The sequence below is a fragment of the Pyrgilauda ruficollis genome, unplaced genomic scaffold (genome assembly GCF_017590135.1).
Source record: "Pyrgilauda ruficollis isolate IOZ18807 unplaced genomic scaffold, ASM1759013v1 scaffold177, whole genome shotgun sequence".
Taxonomy (NCBI): Eukaryota; Metazoa; Chordata; class Aves; order Passeriformes; family Passeridae; genus Pyrgilauda; species Pyrgilauda ruficollis.
Window position 1 is genome coordinate 130634 of NW_024516653.1, and position 21316 is coordinate 151949.

Genomic DNA, 21316 nt, shown 5'->3' on the forward strand with positions numbered 1-21316 from the left:
CTGTTTTGCTTTATAGCCACATTTCTCAGTAAAAGGAAAGAAAAAGACAGCGTGATGTTTTTAAAGGACATTTTCTAGGTATCAGCCAAATCCTGACAGTAGTTTTATCCTCAAGGTGTGTGTAAGCAAGCACTTCCCATAAAATGAAGTTCTCTTATGATTCAGATTTACTTACAGATAATTTTGAATCTGGTTTTAATCATAACAATGGATTGTAAAAACGTTATTTGTGTAAAATGAGGATATAATGGAGGTCAGTAGCGTGCACCATCTGTTTTGTGTTTTTGTTATAGATCGCAATGAATGTCTGGAAATTCCTAACGTTTGCAGTCATGGTTTGTGTGTGGACATGCAGGGAAGCTACCAGTGCATATGTCACAATGGCTTCAAGGCATCCCAAGATCAGACTATGTGCATGGGTATGGAGAGAAAATCCTTTCCTGTGTGTGGTTTTTTTGGCTGTGGGCTCTTTTTAGCGGGGAAGATGAGTCTAATTTTTTCAGTAAGTTATACTGACATTAAAAACATGATTCAGGCATTTCTGGGAGGTTTTTTTGGGTTTTTTTGGGTTTTTTTTTTTGTTTTTTTTTTTTACTAAAGTCTGTGAAGCTGTCCTTGGAGGTGATAAATTAACTTGAGAAAAAAACTCAGAACAAAACAATGTGTTCTGAGATAGCTCCATGTTACTGAAGAAACATTTCCACAGAAATGCATCATAGTGGCTTATTCAACATTTTATAGGATGTATTAGAGTGATAGAAGCTAAAACCACACATTTTCCAATTATTTAAATCTATTGAGTTCATGTGTCATTTAAAAAAACAGAATCCCCCTTTTAATGTAACTTTATACTAATTTCATGTGAAAGTGATGACATGATAGAGATGTTATAAGAAATAAGATTGAACAATAATAATCTTGTTCTTTTAGTTCATAATCTTAGTTCTTAATCTGTTTAGTTCTACAGGGTTTTAAAATGAAAAGGTGATGCATTTCAACTTTAAGTAGATATTTAAAACCTATTCTAGTTGTACATATTCATATTTGCCAGAGTCTTCTTGTATTTAAACTAAATCACATTTGTCAGGTGATCAGAGGAGGATATTTGGGAAAGTGATCTGTTTTGACAACGTAAAATTTTGAAGAACTAGCAGGACAAAATCTCAATAGCTTCCAGATCCCCATGAAACTCCAGAAATTACTGTAACACACAGGAGACATTGAACTTTAGTGCCTTTCAAAAATGGATATTTGCAAAAGTTTTTAGCAATCTTTGCAATTCTGGATGTGATATTGATATTAGCCATATACTTATATAAATTGAATTATATTTTCAGCAGCTTTTCTTGGGCTCTGAAGTACAGTATATACATAACAATTGATCATTTTAGGGCTGTGATGCATAATCATTGTTCTCAATCCTGATCATCTGTATATGTTAAAGAAATGAAGAAATGTTAGTATGGAAAACAAAAAGGTGGAATGCCTTCAGATAACTGCAGATACATATTTATTTTTACATGTAATAGTACCTTTTATTTTAAAATACACACAAAATTACATCCTGTAGTGTTTTTCTCTGTGTACTGAGAAGCTGTAAAAATCTGTAGCATAAACACAAAATGTGACAGATGAAATGAGGGACCAAAGTTTAGGATACTGCAACTGTGCACAGGCAACACATCCCCCATACCTGGGAAAACCAGTTCCCACCTGCAGCTTGTCTCTCCTTGCAGATGTTGATGAGTGTGAACAGTATCCATGTGGAAATGGAACCTGCAAGAACACAGTTGGATCATACAACTGCCTGTGTTACCCAGGATTTGAATTAACTCGTAATAATGATTGTGTGGGTAAGAGACCTAATCCAAGCTCTTATTTTCATTGCTGCTGGCTTGGCATGCCAAGGAGGACAGTGTGTAGTTAAAAAGAAGAGATGCCAGGATGTGAAGGAAGTTAATTGAGTGCAGTAGCTTCTGCTGTTACCAGCCCTAAGAGATTAATCCTTTCTGTCATGTTTTAACTAATTAAAAGTGTTTTTTTCATCATAGCCAATTGAGGTAATTGTAATAATATATAATAAATATCTGGACTGCTGGGGCAACTTTCAGTTCAATGATGCTGTAATGCATCTCTCAACTATTTTAGACTACCTTAGTATTTACAGCACATCTCTGGCTACAGGCACAGACCACAGGCACCACTTGTTCTACCTCACCACCTGTGCTGCCTCATGAATGTAAAATAATTCCTTTATTTCACCATTTTCATTGACACTTGAACAGGGTGAGAAAGAAGAAGCAGACCAGCAGTAAGAAAGCCAGGACAGCTGACCTGTAACCTTCCAGATCTGCTCTCCTAAAATGAACAAAATCATGCAAAGCTGACACAGGCATTGCTATTTCACATTCCCTAAAGCACAGGGCACCAGTATCTGATAAGTTTGGACTGCTTTGATTCCTGGGTTCTTGTGATAAAGCAACCAACACCTTCCTGGGCTGAGAAACAGGCTCATAAACCTGGAGATCTCCCCTGTGCAGAGCATAAGCAAAGAAAAGAGGGAGGCTTTACACTCCTTCCTGCTACAGAAGGAAGACACAGCAAGTCTTCAGCTTCAGGAGAGAATTAATACATATTTTAAAAAGCATTTTAAATCCTCTTCTTGTCTTTATGCAGGAAAGAAAAAATTAAAGTAACAGGAATGTGCTGCAAAGTACAAGTTTTTCTTACAGCTTGATGCTTATCCAAAATCCTTTTCATTTATTCTTCCTCGTCCATATTTTTCCTTATGCAGTGCTCCTTTAAGTCTGCGTTACTGAAGTAACCCTACGAAATAACAAAAATTTTAAAACATATTTTCCGAACTGCTACTAAGGAGAAAATCATCCTGTGGAAAGCAAATTACATAGTCTAAAACTTGAGATTGGCAGGGACAGATTTTTAGGAGGAAACTCAAGTGCATATGGATCCAGATAAAGTCCAGAACACCCCATGTAACATTTTCTGCTCTGTTGGTAAACTTGTTGTCATGCAGTCTCTCAGGAGTAATTGAGTATCTCCAGATGTAGTAACTGAGGTAATGCTAGAAGCCTGGAAATTGTAATACCCTATAAAAAACTGTGGTTAGATTAGAATGTGCATCTTAGTGCTCGAGTGAGAGTTACTTTTCCTCCAGCTGTCAGCTGATTCTTGTTGCTACAAAATGCACCTTTTCCACAGAAATACTAAGTATTGAAACTTGAGTGTGTTCGCAACATACTGTATGAAGTATGCTGGGACTCAGCTCTCACTTCTCAGGTTCAATTTTGATATTTTAATTTTTTTTATCAGATATTGATGAGTGCAGTTCCTTTGGTCAGGTGTGCAGAAATGGACGGTGTTTCAATGAAATTGGTTCTTTCAAGTGTTTGTGTAATGAAGGGTATGAGCTCACTCTGGATGGCAAGAATTGTGTAGGTACGTATGAAAACACATGATGTTCAGGTACTGGTGGGCTGAAGTTAACTAATAGCTGCCATGTAGAGGGAAGCAACGCAGCCTGAATATCTAAATGTCAAAAGAGAATGATGGTGACTTGAATGAAAACACGTTTTTTTGGAATAGTTGTTGGTCTTCAAGCAATTAATTACCTTAGAAAAAGAAAATTAGTACAGAACCCTTCAGTGTTTTTCGTGTTTTGTTACCATAATAATTACAAGACACTAAACCTTTCTTGATTTCCTCCATTCCCCAAAGATACCAACGAGTGTGTGGCGCTGCCTGGTTCGTGCTCTCCTGGAACCTGCCAAAATTTGGAAGGTTCATTCAGGTGCATCTGTCCACCAGGATATGAAGTAAAAAGTGAAAGTTGTATTGGTAAGGCAAGTTGTAACTGTTGCTCCTGAACAATTGAAGAATTTATGTGTGGTTCTGATTGGGTGGAAAGCAGTTGTACACCCTAATGATTGTTAATGTTTCCTGACTTAAGGTGACAGGGAATAGGTGTGAAAAGTCTCCAGGAAGAGATTTTAAGAAGGAAGACAGAAGAGTATTTTATACTGTATAGTAATCTATTTTGAACATTGATGTCTTCATTAATGCAAACAAAAATACTTTCAAAAAAGGAAGTATTTTATCTTTCAGTGGCTTTTGAAAAAGTATAATTCATATAACAGGTATTCTCACTGTATTTATGTAATTTTTACAGAAGATAATTATTGGCAATCAATGCATGAACTAAGCATTTGGTTTCAGAGGGAAATGAAGTTTAAAAATCTTGATAAAATTATGGTTCTTGTAGGAACAATCAGTTAAGTCAGTTTCTTCTAATAATAGTTTTCTGATTTTATTGTTTTGTATAATGCCTTTAAAGTGCTGAGGTTCCCAGGAGGGGAAGGAGGTGACCAGTCATCAATTTTTACATTCTAGTTTGTTCATAGAGGTCTCACTTAGAGCCTTGAATGCCATTCAAGAGCTGAATGTCACACACTGAAGTAAGATTCGCTGGCAGAGAGCAAGAAATAAATCCAAATTACAAATTGCTTTTCCAACAGAGCAAAGCATGGGATACTGTGAATTTATTGGGCATTTAAGACTTACTGCCACCTAATCTGTGTGGCTGCAGGAACAGGAACCATTTTGAACTTTTTGTCTTGAACAACAGGATTTATTTTTCTAAGCCCCAGAGTTCTCTCAGCCACTTGTATCATGCCACCAAATATTCAGTTTGCCTGCCAACTTCATGATTTCTTTTGGCAGCTGCTGGCTCCATATTAGCAGTTATGTTTGAGGTGAATTCAAATCACCTACAGTTCTAAAGTCATGAATATAAAATAATGGAAGTTTTTGGTTTTCAAGGAATGTTACTGTTTGTGACCACTTTAGTACCTTCTCAGAATCTATGTTTTTGAGAGCATCAGTGACTGCCAGACAGATTTTTTTGCCCAAACTGAATGAAAGGGGCTTGCTTGCATTCTTTTGTCATACTGCCACATATCCAGAAAATCTGAAGCTAGATCTAATGGAAATACCCAGATTATCACATGTGATTGCACTAAAACTTAGATTAATATTTTGACAGCCCTTGCAGCAGATGTTCCCCATTACTCTCTGTTGATGTTGTGTGCAAACAGCTTTATGAGAATCCATTACTGCTGTCTGTGATGTGAGGGTTGGCAGTGGCTGATTGCTTTGTGAGCTCAGGGTGATTATATGCAGGAGAAAACAGAAAACTGGGGCCACAGAAAAATTCTTAGCTTTCACCTACCCATGTGATGTATTCCCTTCCGTTGTGTAGGAATATGTAATAATATATATTAGGGGAAATAAAGGGAAATAATAACATATATTAATAATTATATAATAATAATACTATTTAATAGGGAAAATAAAGGGAAAAGGACTTGTTTACTTCCACAGTCTGGCTAGTCACCTCTCCTTCATGGCCACAGAAAGATCCTTAGCACCAAACCATTTATTGCAGTAATAATGAGCACTTCAAAAGAGCAACTGTCCTATGCAGCTGAATTGCTGAGCTTTGTATATTAACAGCTATCACAGCAATTGGGAAATAATTTACCATTTTCTCTGAAATAAGCTGACTTAGAATGCTTCACACAGAATGTAGCCTGGGAAACTACTGGAATTCAGTCAAATGCCAGATTGTGCTGCAGTGGTTTGTCCATGTGCTATATACCTAATAGCAATTTCTGAAAGTGGAACTCAAGGTAGTATTTCTCACAAGTTATATCACAGAATCTACTCCCACCTGATTTCTTCTCTCACTCCACTTACATTTTCCAAATAATGAAGATTTTATTTCCATTGTTTTCTTAGCTGAGCAGTTTTCTAAAATTCAGTATAGCAGAGAATTCAGTAAGTACGGGCAAAAATGGCACCACAAATTTGAGTATTCAACATCCATGAAGCTAATTTTCATGGAGAGAGCCTTGTTCCTGCCTATACTTTGGTCAAGCTCAGTGTGGCTTTTATTGTAGAATGCTTACATAGCCACAGGCTTCTGTGATGGTTCTTCCAATATTCCTTAGTGAAAGACTGAAAAAGCATTGTACTTTGAAGATTATTAAAATACATCTCATAATTTATCAGATTATAATTACCTTTAAAAATTACCATAGCAAGGCAGCTTATATATTATTTTAGCTTTTGCAGAATAGGATAAGTTAAAATATAGTTTGAAATAACAGATACGAAAAATTAGGGGTCTCCTAATATATTATTTACCTGCTTTGTCTGTTGTCTGTGCAGACGGGGAATGTACACCTGATGCTGTTTGAGCTGCACGATTTTACAGGCACTTGATATTTACACTAAATACTAATACTTTGGCTCATGCGTTTGATAATTATCTAATATAATATTTGTTATATTATATTATATATTATATATCTAATATTTATTATATACTGCTGTTAAAAAATAAATCTTATCTTCAAATAGTAATAGATTATAGATTATTCATTAGAACAGGAATGCATTTTAAATAACACAATGCGAGTGGCAGTAAAAGACTGCTGCATATAAATCTGGGCGTGTAAGTACAATTAAAGGAGTCACTCTGCTAATAACTAGCTATAGTTTCTGTCCCAGAATCTGCCAGGGAGCATGAAAAAAGTATAGCTTTAATTTAAAAGAACCCCCAACATACAGATGTTTAAGAATTAACTTTGGATGTTTTATAAATAAATTTTTGTTTACAGAAAAATATTGTTCCTATGGGAAATATATTCTGAAAGCATATGTTTAATGTTTACATTTTGATTATAATGAAGAGCAGAGAATGGTGTTTAGAAAAGAAAGTTCATGCCAGTGAGAAACTCTAATTTGAAGGAGTCAGTGAAATCTACAGCCTGCTTTAACTCTTGGTCTCTTTTATTGAAAGCTGCTTCAGTTAAATCAATCAGTCAATAAATAAACAATCTTCCTTAACCAAGGAGTTCACAGCAAGTGAGGTTGTGGTGAAGGTTTCTCTGTTGCTTTACAGATATTAATGAGTGTGACGAGGATCCCAACATCTGCCTCTTCGGGTCCTGTACGAACACCCCGGGAGCGTTCCAGTGCATCTGCCCCACGGGTTTTGTGCTGTCTGATAACGGGCGGAGGTGCTTTGGTGAGTTCATGGATAAGGAATGCAATAACTCAGTCTAAAAGATAACAGATTTCTCTGTAGAAACTCCTCCCAGTTTATATCTTTTTAAGGATTGCTAAGTGCTTTTTAAAAAGTATGAAAAATACAGGTCTTAGGTTATTTCTCTCAGAGCAGTCATCATCTGACTTGGGTGACGGTTCTAGCTCTGCATAACTGTGTTTTCTTCTCCTAGATACTCGTCAGAGCTTCTGTTTCACCAACTTTGAGAACGGGAAGTGCTCAGTGCCAAAGGCTTTCAACACCACAAAGGCCAAGTGTTGCTGCAGTAAAATGCCAGGAGAAGGATGGGGTGATCCTTGTGAGCTCTGTCCAAAGGAAGAGGAAGGTACACATGTAAACTTTAAAATTTGTTGCTGGGGTAAAAGGAGGAGCACATTGCTGTTGTACTTTTCGTTCATTAGAAAGAGAGATCTTTCTGGCATTTGCTCTCAGTGGCTTTTTCTAGAATGATTTTTCAAGTCAGCAAAAGCAATAAAATCAAATGGAAGAAATCACAGACAAAAAGGAATACTTAAATATTGGTTTTGCTCTGTGGAGACCTGAACTAGTATCCTTTTGGGTTGACTTTAACCATGTGTCATGATTCTGTCTCTCACTTGCTCTATTTTCTAAAGAAAATATATCTCTACAGTTGCTTTTCAGGACCTGTGCCCATATGGTCATGGAACTATTCCTGGAATTGATGATACACGTGAAGGTAGCTATTCTTCTGAATATAAAAAGTAAATATTAATACTAAAAACTATACTTGGATATTATAGCATGTGACAGTTTACTCCTCACAGCTGCTGGTGACAAGAGGCTGACCTGGAAAATATGTTAAAAGAATACTTCTGGAAGTGCATGGCTTGAGACAAACATAATAGGATGCTTAGGTTTTTTTAAATGCTTTTTTTAAGACTTGAAATGTATCAGCTGAGTGGCTGTTAATATCTTCCTGCTTTTTAGATGTCAATGAATGTCTTGAAAGCCCAGGGATTTGCTCCAATGGTCACTGCATCAATACTGATGGATCATTCCGCTGCGAGTGCCCCATGGGATACAACTTGGATTTCACAGGAGTGCATTGCATAGGTGTGTGCAGTTATAGGAACTGGAACTCTTGAACTTAAAACGCAGCTTGTCCCCGTTCTCTTCACTCTGCATTTCTTCATTATGAACAGATACAGATGAATGTTCCATTGGCAACCCCTGTGGAAACGGAACGTGCTCTAACGTGGTTGGCAGCTTTGAGTGCAGCTGTCACGAAGGATTTGAGCCAGGCCCAATGATGAATTGTGAAGGTAACCTGTCCTCTTCATTTGTTTTTTTCTTTCCCTTTGGCTTTTGTCCAGTCCTCAGCATTCAAATTACTTTATTAGCCATGCTTTTCATGCTGTAATAACTCAGAGGAGAAAAAAGTTTCTATGCTTTGAAATATGTCATTAGAAAAGAAATCTGAATTGATTTAAGCAGAACTTCTAGTGTATCACAGGACTTCCCACACATGCCCATGTGGAGCATTCTCAAAAAATGTTGTATTTTATGAATCATAATTAGTTTGCTTTCTGAAGCTGATATTTCTCATCACACAAAAGTACATTAAATATGAGCATATAAAAAAAATCTGAACTAGGCCTGCCCTAACTTGCCATACTAAGCTCAGGTAGTTCTGTGTATATATACTATGCCATTATTCTTAAGCAGACCATTCAGTTTTCTCTAGTTACTCAAAAGCTAATGGTTTGAATTACCTTTCTGATAACTTTAGCTGAAAAGAGAAACATAGGTGTAATAAAATCTTCTCGGTGACTGTTTTGGTGGTAGAGAATGGCTGTTTTGTTTCTCTGTGCTCAGATATCAATGAGTGTGCTCAGAACCCCCTGCTGTGTGCTTTTCGTTGTATCAACACTTACGGTTTCTACGAGTGCACCTGCCCAGTGGGATATGAGCTAAGGGAAGACCAAAAGATGTGCAAAGGTAATGACTGATGTATAAACTTCTCCCCACCTTCCATCACCAACACATAATCCAAATATTTCTGTGCATCTTGTATTCATCCTCTCAGTGGAATGTAGCAAACAGCCCAGCAGGTGATGATTTGCTCTTTCAGAACTCACAAAAAAGCACTATTTAGAGTTTTTATCATCAAGTGTAACCCTTGATGGGGACTGCAAAGCCAAGAGTGTCACAATAGTTAATTGCATCTTTAACATGACAAGATGATACAGCTCACAAGGATCAAGATGACTGCATACAATCAAAGATTTTGGACTTTTCCTTCAGTGCTTTTACTTAGGGAAGCCTGTACGTCCTTTCTCTTCAAGTTGTCTTCAGGAGCTCAAGCTAGTGGAAGAAAGTTCTAACACAAAATGTGTATTTTTTTTCCAGATCTAGATGAGTGTGCTGAAGGTCTCCATGACTGTGAATCAAGAGGCATGATTTGCAAAAATCTGATTGGTACCTTCGTGTGCATTTGTCCTCCTGGGATGACCCAGAGACCTGATGGAGAAGGATGCACAGGTAAAGTTTAGAAGGGGAAGAAGGCATCAAATGGAATATACAAAAGCAAAGAAAAAAAAAATTTATATGTGTATATATATATACATATGTAAAATCAGAAAATAATAATTCATGAAGAACACTTAACATGCCTAATGTTTGCAAACATCTTAAACCTTCTGTTTTGTTTCAGTGTGAGTTCTTACTGAATAATAAGGATTCCAGAATAAAAACTCCATTGCTCTAAAGCTAAATCCAGAAGTTTTTTAGACAGTTGTTACATCTAAAAAATTAATTTGCCCAAAAAAATGAGACCTCACTTTATGGGTGGGAAGTAAAATTTTCCTAAATAAAAAGTTACATTTCCTTTAGCATTAGTATAAATAATGTGTCACCTCTTTAAAGAATTAAGACTCCTAGGATTCTGAAACCACCAATAAATGCCATAAAGGATGAAAGATATGGAAACTGCCATAGTTAAAAGCAATTCCCCATCCTGGAAGTGAACACACACCTTTTCTCCATCATTTACTCAATTAGTTGAGGGTAAGACAATAGCTATATTTTAGCAAATTGTATTTTCTTCTAGTATGTAGAAAAAAAACCAGGCCTGTTCCAAAGTTCTCCGGGGGAAAAAAAATATACACCCATCTTAATGATTGTTTTAAATAGAAGTATTTTATAAAAAATGTTCCTTCAGCAAGAGAATGACTACTCTCTTTTAGAGATCTTCATGATTTTTTTTTTTATTTTACTGAAAATAATCTTATTAACAAGAATTTGTCCTTTCTTTTTGGCATATAATTCTGGCTTTAAAGAACCTGAGGTTTTCCTGAGGTTTATTGTAAGCATCTAAAAATTTGTGTAACTGCTTACAGTATGTGTGCCATTAGCTATGAAAGAAAACACATGAAGATTGTAAACTTTCAGGAAAACATTATGTGGACTGAAATATGACTTATTGTGGGAGAGATCAAGTGTGTATTCAGAGATTTTTGATAATTACAGAGTGAAGATTTGTCACTCAAACCATGTGTGTCTTCCAATTTTATTTAAATTTTGCTGGAACTTGCTCTGCTGTGTTCTCTGCTTCTTGTTGTAAGCTGTGAAGCATTAAAGCTTTTGTCCTGGGATGAAGTACAGAAGGAATGGGATAGGATAATGGAATAGGATAATGCTCCTTTCAAAGCCCTTTCCAGGCTTAATCAGTTGATTTTTCCACATCTTGAAAATATTTTTCAAATGTTACATGGAATATTTAATGTATTCTAGAAATTCTGATTTATTTTCTTGTAGTGAATTGCTGTGGTTGTTGTAGATGTAATTATATTTTATTTTTATTCTGACTGTTTCTGTTAGTGTTGTAATTGTTATTAATGTTGTTATACTTTTTGTAAAGATGAAAACGAGTGCCGCTCCAAGCCAGGTGTCTGTGAAAATGGGCGTTGTGTGAATGTTGTTGGCAGCTACAGATGTGAATGCAGTGAAGGATTCCTGTCAAGTCCATCAGGCATTGAGTGTCTTGGTAAATATCTCTCTTGTACACATTCCATCTCACATTAGAGAGTAAATGTAGAGAGAAAACCAGGCTTCTGAAAACCTAACAGCTCTCATATCTACAGAAATTAAATAATTACACTTCTTAATTAAATAATGATGCAATATTAAATAATATTTTTAAATATTTGTAGATAATTTTAGGAACGAACAGCTTGTAGCAATCAGGTCTCACATAGAAGCATCTTAATTCCATAGGACATAAGTGTAGGCAAAATACAGGGATTGTTAAAGGAGAATTTAGTCACCTTTAGATAATTCAGAAATGGTTGCAGAGTAAAATTGAGTGTTTCCTTATTCAGAATGTGATCTTAAGCACTATATGGCAACCAGGCATCTGAATTTTCTGCACCTTTTATTCAGACGTAAAATGCTGTGATTTTACCAGAAAATTGCAAGATTTTTTTTTTTTTTAGGCAAGCCTGCAAGATAAATGCTGATGAAGTGTTTTTGTTCATCAATACATCAATGCATTCATGTATTTTTAATACATTCCTATTTGTCATTTGCACTACAAAATCCATCATTCCCTTTTTTGGAGTCAAACAGAACTGCAAAAATTTACTTTTTCTTGACCAGTGTTCAGGTGTACATACAGTACTGAAAGGGTGTATTTATTTATTTATGTGTTCTTGCATGAAAAAAAGCATAATTATCTTATGGCATTACTGTAAAACCAGCTCCCTCTAAATTGTCATGAGGAGTGTGCTGACTTCATGGCTAAGCAATAACATTGAAGTGCAGAGTATTTCCTAAGGATTAGAAGCAGATGGGAAGAGAAAACTGAAGTCTCTTAACCCCAGCCAGTCATTAATAGCAAGGAAAAACCCTGTTTGGAGGTCATTATTGCTTTCCTATATTTAATATGTAATTTTCTTATTACTTTCTGCCTGGGGAAGGTTTGCTTTTTGCTGCTTTTCCTTTCAGATTTCCTGGGTTAGAAATTACAATGAAAAATGGATTTGGCAGAAACACAGAATTTCTTCTGAATTATAGCACAAGCATTAAGTCACAGATTACATTGTTTTAAATACATTGTGTAAACCTTTATATTCCACTCACATTAACAACATTCATTCCACATCTCAAAGTGGGGACAAAGCATTTATGTGTTTTTCAGGTCATAATATCCCTAAAGACCTGCACAGTATCCTTGTCTGAAAGAACAGAAATCTGCAGAGTCTTGCAAATTTTACAGCAAGTATTTTGTTTCACAGAACTGACACTTTTAGTGAGGACAGCTTTATTTGATGGAAACAGTTAAGTTACCAGGGGGACAAATTAAGTTTTTCCTAAAGCCAAAGTTTGCCTTTTGCCTAATTCTTGAAAGAATTGTACAGATTCTTCTAATCTGTAAAAGACAAGGTCAGCTGAGTATTGATGTATTTACACATTCTGAGGGATCACTATTGGCTTCCAGACAAAAAAAAGAAAATTTTTTATGTAAAAACATAAACATTCTCAGATCAGTAATTGACAGTGTCTCCATTTTAATCAAGAAAGATGACATAGAAGATAGAAGAGATTTTATCTTCTATATAGAAGACAAAATCTCTGCAAGATTTTGAGTTTTTAGTAGCACTGGAAACTGGTATTTCTTTCTCCTCAGCTGCCAATTTAAAGGTAACCTGTAGGCGCCCCATGACTTTAAAACTTTGCTCCCCTTTCATTATTGATAGGCATTAACCAAAAAGTTTAAAAATTAAAATAGAATTTGCCAGGGGCATACCAACAATAAGGCCATACAATTCTATTTTTTACCCCCAAAAAATCTAGGAGTACCACTGAAAAAGTACTGAGTTTCATATACACTTCTAAGTTGTAAGGATTTTTTATTTAAACCGCAGCAGGATAATTACAGGTTATCAAATGTGTTATTTTGGCCAGTTAAACAAACAAAACAAACTTCAAACCCCACTCCAAATAAATCAGTGGAAGCTGAAGTGGAAGCTCAGTTTTGCCCTCAGCCTTGTTTTCCTTCATAAGCTTTTCTGCAAGAACAACATTCTTAGCTATCTCTTGTGCTCTTTGTGCAGAGCAATAGTGTCAAGAGGGCAGAAAACAGATTTTGAAAAGCAGCAATTACAGCTAAAGAAAAAAATTAGTCTATCCAGTCTGTCCACTGTTTCTATTTTCTTGGTTAGTAAAGAGTTGTACATATTTAATACATGTTATTTTACTACCAAGGGCACAGCTTTCCTGGAAGCAAAACTCTTACCCAGCTCATGCAGACACTGAACATCAGGGGTGTCTTGGATATATTTGGAATGGCAGCATATTGCCAGAATACACAACAATTCTGAAAGGTTACATCAAGATGGACCTGATGGTAGCTAATCACCTTCTGCTGCTTGCATATATTGACAGAGAGCCAGGATAATACACCAGATGCTTAATGGAGCAGATCTTTCTCTCCTTCCCTGTTGCAGCCTCTCTCCTTGTTCCTCACAGATAATCGCCGGGGGTTTTGCTTTGCTGAGGTCCTGCAGACCATGTGCCAGATGGCTTCGAGCAGCCAGAGCCTTGTCACCAGGTCCGAGTGCTGCTGCGACGGCGGCCGGGGCTGGGGGAACCAGTGCAGGCTCTGCCCCCTCCCTGGAACCACCCAGTACAAGAAACTCTGTCCACACGGATCAGGCTACACCACAGATGGAAGAGGTATCTGCAGGGAGGAAAAGAGGCAGAAAAGGGGAAAAGCATATGCTCGCGTGGTTCAGAAAATGCAGTGTTCTCTTTGAAGTTCCTTCGGAGAACTTCCTGTTAAACAACAGAGTTTGATTTTTCAAATAATGCTGAGAGACCAGAAATTAAAAACACATTTGGCAGTAGCTGCAAACAGATCAACTGGGCAGAAATATCAGGGTTAGGATCTGGTTGGAAGTACCAAGCAGTAACCAAAAGCTAGAAATGGTCCCAAAGCTTTTGTATTACGGAAGAGTTGGACACAAGGCAAAGGCAACAAGCATCTTATTTAACAACAATCTCACAATGCTTTGCAGGTACTTTTTCCACACAGAAAGAGGCTAATGTGTATTATTTAATGTTGGTGATAATTTTTGACATGGAAGTAGTCATAAGAAAATTCTCCTGTATGGGCTTGGAGTTAGCAAAACTGGAATCTGAGTACCAGTGAAACAGCAGGAAGGTGTTGGTGCAAAGAAATGAAATGAGATTTGAAAGATATTTGTCTTTGGAGTCAGATCCATTTTTAAAGAGGGAGAAGGGAGAAAGTTCCTGTCAGAAGCATGATGATGAGAAGCTGCAAAAATGGAAGAGAAGAAAAAAGTAGAATTTAAAACTGAGACATGACATATTTAATAATTTCCATACAGATATTGATGAGTGTAAGGTCCTGCCAAACCTGTGCAGGAATGGGCAGTGCATTAACACCATGGGCTCCTTCCGGTGCTTTTGCAAAGCTGGCTACACCACTGACATAACTGGCACATCTTGTAATGGTAAGATTCATTAATTAATCATCAGTTGAAGTAATCATCAGGTTTTTTTTTAGTTACTACACAGTAATGTACCAACCTTTGTAAACACTTGTTGCAAACCATTTTTTTTTGTCTGTTTTATCTCGTGTCCTCTATTTCTTTTCATAATATGTACTTCTGGTTTTGTGCTTCATTGGGGGAAAAGGAGGAACAAGCTCTGCTGGCAGTATTTCTGCAGTAGAATGATCACTGAAGTTGGTTAAAGCTGTGCAACTACTTTTAAGTGATAAACCAGCTGAATACTTCACTTCTACATTTTTCCCCACTTTTTTGTTGGTTTGCAGGTACAAGTATAGTATACCAAAAAGTAAATATTTGTTGCTTAGATGAAAATACCAATGCCACTCTCCCTCTAGTGTATTACTCCTTCAGGACAGTTTGTTGTGATAGTGGTCACCCCATATAAACTTCACAGAAATACATTCATAGAGAAAGGAATAGGAACCCTGAACAAATGTAAATGGGGAGCTTTCTTCTGTGAGCATTTTTCTCTAGAATGTTGTGCTGTGTAACAAACATCTTTCTGTCAGAGAAATGAGGACAAAAGATCACTTAATATTTTCCTCTCACTAGATCTTGATGAGTGCTCCCAGTCCCCCAGACCATGCAATTTTATCTGCAAGAACTCAGAAGGGAGCTATCAGTGCTCATGCCCCCGGGGCTATGTCCTTCAGGAAGATGGAAAGACATGTAAAGGTAAGAAGGTTATCCATAGTACCTTTTAATTTGGTTATATCTTAACTTAAAAGGAATTGGTTTTGAAGTATGATATTTTTATCAAATTTGATTAAATGTGCTTCTTTGTTGACTTTTTAAAGACAACAGCATCTCTTACTTTCAGATCTTGATGAATGTCAAACCAAACAACACAATTGTCAGTTTCTCTGTGTCAACACTCTTGGAGGCTTCACATGCAAATGCCCACCTGGTTTTACACAACATCACACAGCTTGTATTGGTAAGAAAAACTGGCTTTCCTTCATAAGCTTTTCTGTAAGAACAACATTCTCAGCTATCTCTTGTGCTCTTTGTGCAGAGCAACAGTGTCAAGAGGGCAGAAAACAGATTTTGAAAAGCAGCAATTACAGCTAAAGAAAAAATTAGTCTATCCAGTCTGTCCACTATTTCTATTTTCTTGGTTAGTAAAGAGTTGTACATATTTAATACATGTTATTATGTTCTAAGTATAACCACATGGAGACAAAAGGATGAATTATTAAAATCTCATTTAAAATGTAGTTAACCAAAACCAGATTGCATTTTCTTTTTTCAGTTGATACAGATGTCTTCAAATCTTAAGCATATGTATAAATATTGCCAACTGAAAGTGTTTTAGTTCAGCTAACACAAAAGGGCAGCATTTTTCCAAAATCAGCAGTTACATGCCTGGTCGTCTGCACTCGTATCACAACTGAACTACCATTAGCACTTCCAATTTATTAATTACTCATAGCTTGGCATGAGTCTCCAGTTCATCTGGCATTTAAAAATGAAAAGCTACAAAATAAAATGTTGCACCTTTGTGGATTTTATTTTTATGTTACATGATCGCGTCTAACATCATGCCACAAGGTAAAACAACCTTCTCTCTCCTCTGTATTTTGAAGATAACAATGAATGTGGTTCTCATCCAACACTGTGTGGATCAAAAGGAATTTGCCAAAACACTCCTGGAAGTTTTACCTGTGAATGTCAAAGGGGATTTTCTCTGGATTCTACTGGATTAAACTGTGAAGGTAACTAGGAACAGTCAGATTTTTTTATGGTGTAAATCCTTACTTCAGTTTGTAGTGAGCCAGATGATGTTAAAAGATAGAGAAAACAGAGCACCAGCCATAGTAAAAGTAATTACAAAAAGAAATTGGAAAATATTAGACTGATTAGAAGTATAACAAAAGCATATGCAAGAATGTACTGTCTCGAGTAATTTTTACAGAAATCAGGATAGAAAGGTGACTGTTTAGTTGAACTCTTCAGCAGTGGTTTTCAGCTTCACATAGGTTAATGCATCTAAAAGTACTGGAGTTGTGGGGCTTTTTTACATTTATGTCTCCATATGTCTAAACAGAATTTCTATCCAATTTTCATTTTGGCTAATTCTAATTAGATTAGATTGTAAATTCTGTACTTAATTCTCCTACCACAGAGTTGCACACTGAGAAGGCCAGTTCACTGCATTCAGAAATATAATTAATGCAGTTTATATTGATGAGCTTTATCTCTCTCTGTTGGCCAAAGGGGAAGCCTCAGTTAGGAAATCTCTATTAGAGAGCTCCAGACTTCTCAGTAGGCGTCAGTTATTGAGCAGAGAAGAAACTAAAAGGCAGTAGAAGGCCACCTGGCTGCTGAGAATTAAAAATGCAAGAGCATACATGAAGAAATGACCTCTCAAAATACCAACAACTCTGATAGAGCATTTAAAAGAGGAATTGGTATTTAGAGCCTATTTCTAGAACTGCAGTCCAGAAATATATGCAGCTAGAAGTTCTACTAAGATTTATCTCCTGTCATTATACTTTGTTCTCATAAATTGCATATGTCCTGGTGTTCCTATAAAACAAAGAATTGTTTTTTTGTTTTCTACTAGACATGCATACTCTACCTTAAAAATTAGGTTGCTTACAATCTGCTTATTTCCTATAGCAGATACAATTTAAGATGTGTGAATTTTTAGAATTTGGAGGGTGAGATGGTTGTGGCTGTCATCTTTTGTTAACACTTGTCTCAGAGACTTTTTATGTGGCTTTTTATTTTCAATTGCAAAGATATCCAAATTTGACATTCAGACACTAAAATATGTCTCAGGAAACTGAAAGCTTATCCCTAAGTGGTTGATTTAAAACTGAAATTACAAAACCCATCAAATTCCAAGCATTACAGTAAAGCAACCACATCTGGGATTACTAGGAGTAGTGTTTATTCTCCAGAATTAAGTACTGAAAAGGCTCAAGAACTAAAGTCAGATTATTGATGGAAAGAACTGGACATTAGTTGACTTCCAGGCTTTCCAAAAGAAAAATCTTCATGGTCCTTCCATCTTACAACACTGCTCCTCTGTCATAAGTCATAGAACCACAAAAATAGCTGGAATTGGAAGGGACATAAATCCCAGCCATGGCAGGGACAGCTCCCACTGTCCCAGGCTGCTCCAGCCCCAGTGTCCAGCCTGGCCTTGGGCACTGCCAGGGATCCAGGGGCAGCCCCAGCTGCTGATACTATATGTGAGGATGATACATCTTCACTATATGTGAGGATGATACTCCTTTTGTCTTTCAGAAACCAAATGTCTATGGGATGATGAGGTCAGGGATGCAGCAGAGCCCTGGGACTGGCAGATGTTGTCATTTGTTAGTTTCATCATGCTGACCTGTTGTCTCTCAGACTAGAAAACACCAATATTTTTGTGTTTGCTCACCAGATGAAAACGAATGCTCCAATCCTCACATGTGTGGCTCTGCTTCTTGCTACAACACCCTGGGGAGTTACAGGTGTGTGTGCCCATCGGGGTTCTCCTATGACCAGTTCTCCCACGCCTGCCACGATGTGAATGAGTGCTCTTCTGCCAAGAACCCCTGCAGTTACGGTTGCTCCAACACTGAGGGTGGATATCTCTGTGGCTGCCCACCTGGCTATTACAGAGTTGGACAAGGGTGAGTTTCTCCACACAGCTTTTCACCAAAGACACGTTCAGAAGGTGCAGAGGTGCAAATTAAGGACAAACTGCTAAGTCCTTTCTAGTTTTGGGCTAAATATACAGAAACTAGAAAAAAAAAAATAAAATGTCTGTACATGCAACAGGACATTAATTGTAAATGTAGCATATAAATAACATTAAATAAGGTCTGCTTTCTCCCCCAGTATCAGTGCATGAACTCCTTCACAGACCTGCTGAGTGAGGATTGATAATGCATAAGGCTAGGTACCATGTGTACTGAAATAATTAAGGGGTTTAAGTATCACTGCAAGCACAAATTAACATTGTTCTGGTACAGGGCAGGCTGGCTCTGTTTGGTTTCTCTGTAGAACTTGTACATGACAATTAGATCAGGCTAAAAGCCTTCAGCCAGCGTTTGCATTTCCCTCAATAAGCCACTCTGGTGTGAAGGAAATTAATACACAGCCCTCCTGCTGAGGAAAGGGCAAGGAAGGGGATGCAGGCACTGTGGCACAGATTACACACACTCCATTTAGCAGGGACAGCTCATAAAACTGCAAGGAGTAACTGAAAGACATGTTTTCATTCCACAGACACTGTGTCTCAGGGATGGGATTTAACAAAGGCCAGTACCTGCCACTGGATGGAGATGCTGATAGAGAGAATGCTTTGTCTCCTGAAGTGTGTTATGAGTGCAAAATCAATGGCTACTCCAAAAAAGACAGCAGGAAGAAGAGAAGTGCTAACACTGTATGTACCAGCATAAAAAAACCACTGTAATGTTTCTCGAGGTATTTTCAGAGATATGACACCAGTAGTAAATGGAGGGAATCTTATAAACAGGTCACATTCAGTGGTGCAAATCTCTTTTTTCCCCCTGCCTCACTTAGGTCCTGCTGACAGTAATAATTTGATAATAAGAAATGCATCAACAGCTGTGAAATGAAGTTTTTGAAGCTTGCAAAGATTCCTTTGTAGTGTGAGATGTGGTCTAGTTCCTCAGAGTACTTTCAGGGGAATAATCCTCCTTTAATTACAGAGATCTGGGAAACTGGACATGTCTTCAGCATTGTTGTGCTACTAGGAGAAGGTTGGATAGCATTTATGGTCTGGGACAGCTAAATAGATGGTGCAGAAGATTTTTTAGTCTTGGTGTCTGTTCCATAGTTGCTCATAGAGGTGTGGGATTAGACCTGGCTAATGGAAGTCCAATATTCACAGAATTTATGAGGTTTTAAAGAATTACACATTTAATTTTTTTCTTGATGCATTTTGTGGGCTTATAAAGGTAAGTTACAGGAAATCATATCTAGTTTGTAATTGTTACAGCTTGTTATTACACTTTTCAAATACCATTAACCTTGTCAGTTTCTAGAACTTTCTAGGCCGTAAAAGTGACATCCATAAATTATGTGAAAAAAAACCCATTTTTTAATCACTATCATCATCTGTGGGGTTCAGGTATTTAAAGCACTGCATTATTTGCTCCTGTCCTAAAATTTTCCTTATTTTCACTGTTTTTTTAGTTGCATTACATAGTGGTACAGTATGGAATTTTCAGAGAAGGTGCCAGGGAATTTCCATGCAGTGTTGTGAAATGAGTTTTTCTGTTGGTCATAAAGAAATTACATTGTGTGTAAACACAGTAAACACGGGGTTCTCCTTGTGGTGGTGCATTCCCCCATCCTCCTTTCCAGGCTGCACTGCAATCTGAGAAATCCTCATCTTGCCTCGGCCTTGAAAATTAAATCTGGCTTTTAATTAATAATACCCTGATGGTTTTTTAAGTGATCTCAAACACCTGCTCATAACACTCCTCTACATGGCCTCTTTGCAAGCATGAAGTTAAACTGGTTCTCAAAATTACCTTAAATCAGAGCCTTCCTTCAGAGGCTCTCTAAGGCCTGTTTGAGGCCTTTGGATTTACAGGGCGTTTTGTAGGGAATCGAGGCAGGAACTGTTAATTATCCTGACCATTCCTCTCTCCTGCTCTAAACACTCTTCCCTGCTGCAGCTGGAGCAGGTGAGCTGGGGAAGCCTGGGCACGGAGAGTCCCCTGAAGGTGCGCGTGGCCATGTCCAGGCTGGGCAGCGGGGAGCCCATCCTGGAGCTGCTGCCGGCCCTCAGGCGCCGCGTGCGCTACGCCATCGCCCGCGGCAACGAGCACGGAACCTTCCAGATCCTCCTGAGGGACGGCACCAGCCGCCTGCACGCCGTCAGGGGCAGGGCAGCGCCCGGGCTGCACGCCCTGGACATCACCAGCCTGGCCCTGCCCCAGGAGAAGGAGACGGAGCGGCTGGAGAGCAGCCATGAGGACAGCGAGCCGCGAGGGGAGACGGGGCAGGCCCTCAGGGTGAGGCTGTGGGTGCACCTCTATTAGCCGTGGTGCTGTTCTTCAGCCACTTTTTTTTGTGTCTACACACCCAAGAACATCTGCTTTTCAAAGCCAGTCTGCTTTGGAAAAGTGTATTTTGGGGCAGGAAGGCAGAGGGGAAAGAGCCCTTCCTTTCCATCCTGCCGAGACTGCAGAACCGCCCTGTCAGGAGGGTGACTTAAAACTCTGCCACTGCCAAAACTTATTTTTACAAGGGCAAATCATGGTTACTGTATCTTTTATATAACCTCGATTTAAAGTATATTGAAAAAGCTAAAGTTCGTGAAGTCATCATATGGTACTAAATAGCACAAAAATGTGAGCTATTTTTTTTATTCCTGTTAGCAGTCTGTAACACTTTGGGTATTTTGCTATAGTTCCTAATGAAAAAAAAGTTATAGAAGTTTATTTATTTTTAATGCAGTAATATATGGAGAAAATAACAAATTATGTAAACAAAAAGGAAAACTTGCTTGTTTTTCTGTAGTTTTATAAATTTGAGGTATAACATTTTAGAGGTACTTTCTTAATCAAGAAAAAAAGAAGTAGATTTGAAAAATGTTTTCTTTTCTACTTGGACCAGCATCCAAACAGTATATAATTAA

The 21316-nt window shown here is 37.6% G+C and overlaps 1 protein-coding gene across 1 annotated transcript in view; it reads left to right on the top strand.

Annotated features, from left to right (window-relative positions):
- The window catches only part of FBN2 (fibrillin 2), a 115816-nt gene extending 95099 nt beyond the window's left edge, over window positions 1-20717 (top strand). Inside the window, 20 exon segments of the mRNA XM_041464261.1 lie at window positions 294-419; window positions 1737-1853; window positions 3331-3456; window positions 3736-3855; window positions 6983-7108; window positions 7320-7472; window positions 7779-7844; window positions 8096-8221; window positions 8311-8430; window positions 8984-9106; window positions 9518-9649; window positions 11028-11153; window positions 13637-13843; window positions 14518-14643; window positions 15256-15378; window positions 15524-15640; window positions 16290-16418; window positions 17990-18332; window positions 18931-19087; window positions 20352-20717. Of these exon segments, the coding sequence (XP_041320195.1) occupies window positions 294-419; window positions 1737-1853; window positions 3331-3456; window positions 3736-3855; window positions 6983-7108; window positions 7320-7472; window positions 7779-7844; window positions 8096-8221; window positions 8311-8430; window positions 8984-9106; window positions 9518-9649; window positions 11028-11153; window positions 13637-13843; window positions 14518-14643; window positions 15256-15378; window positions 15524-15640; window positions 16290-16418; window positions 17990-18332; window positions 18931-19087; window positions 20352-20717 (3029 nt within the window).
- The last annotated feature ends 599 nt before the right edge of the window (window positions 20718-21316 follow it).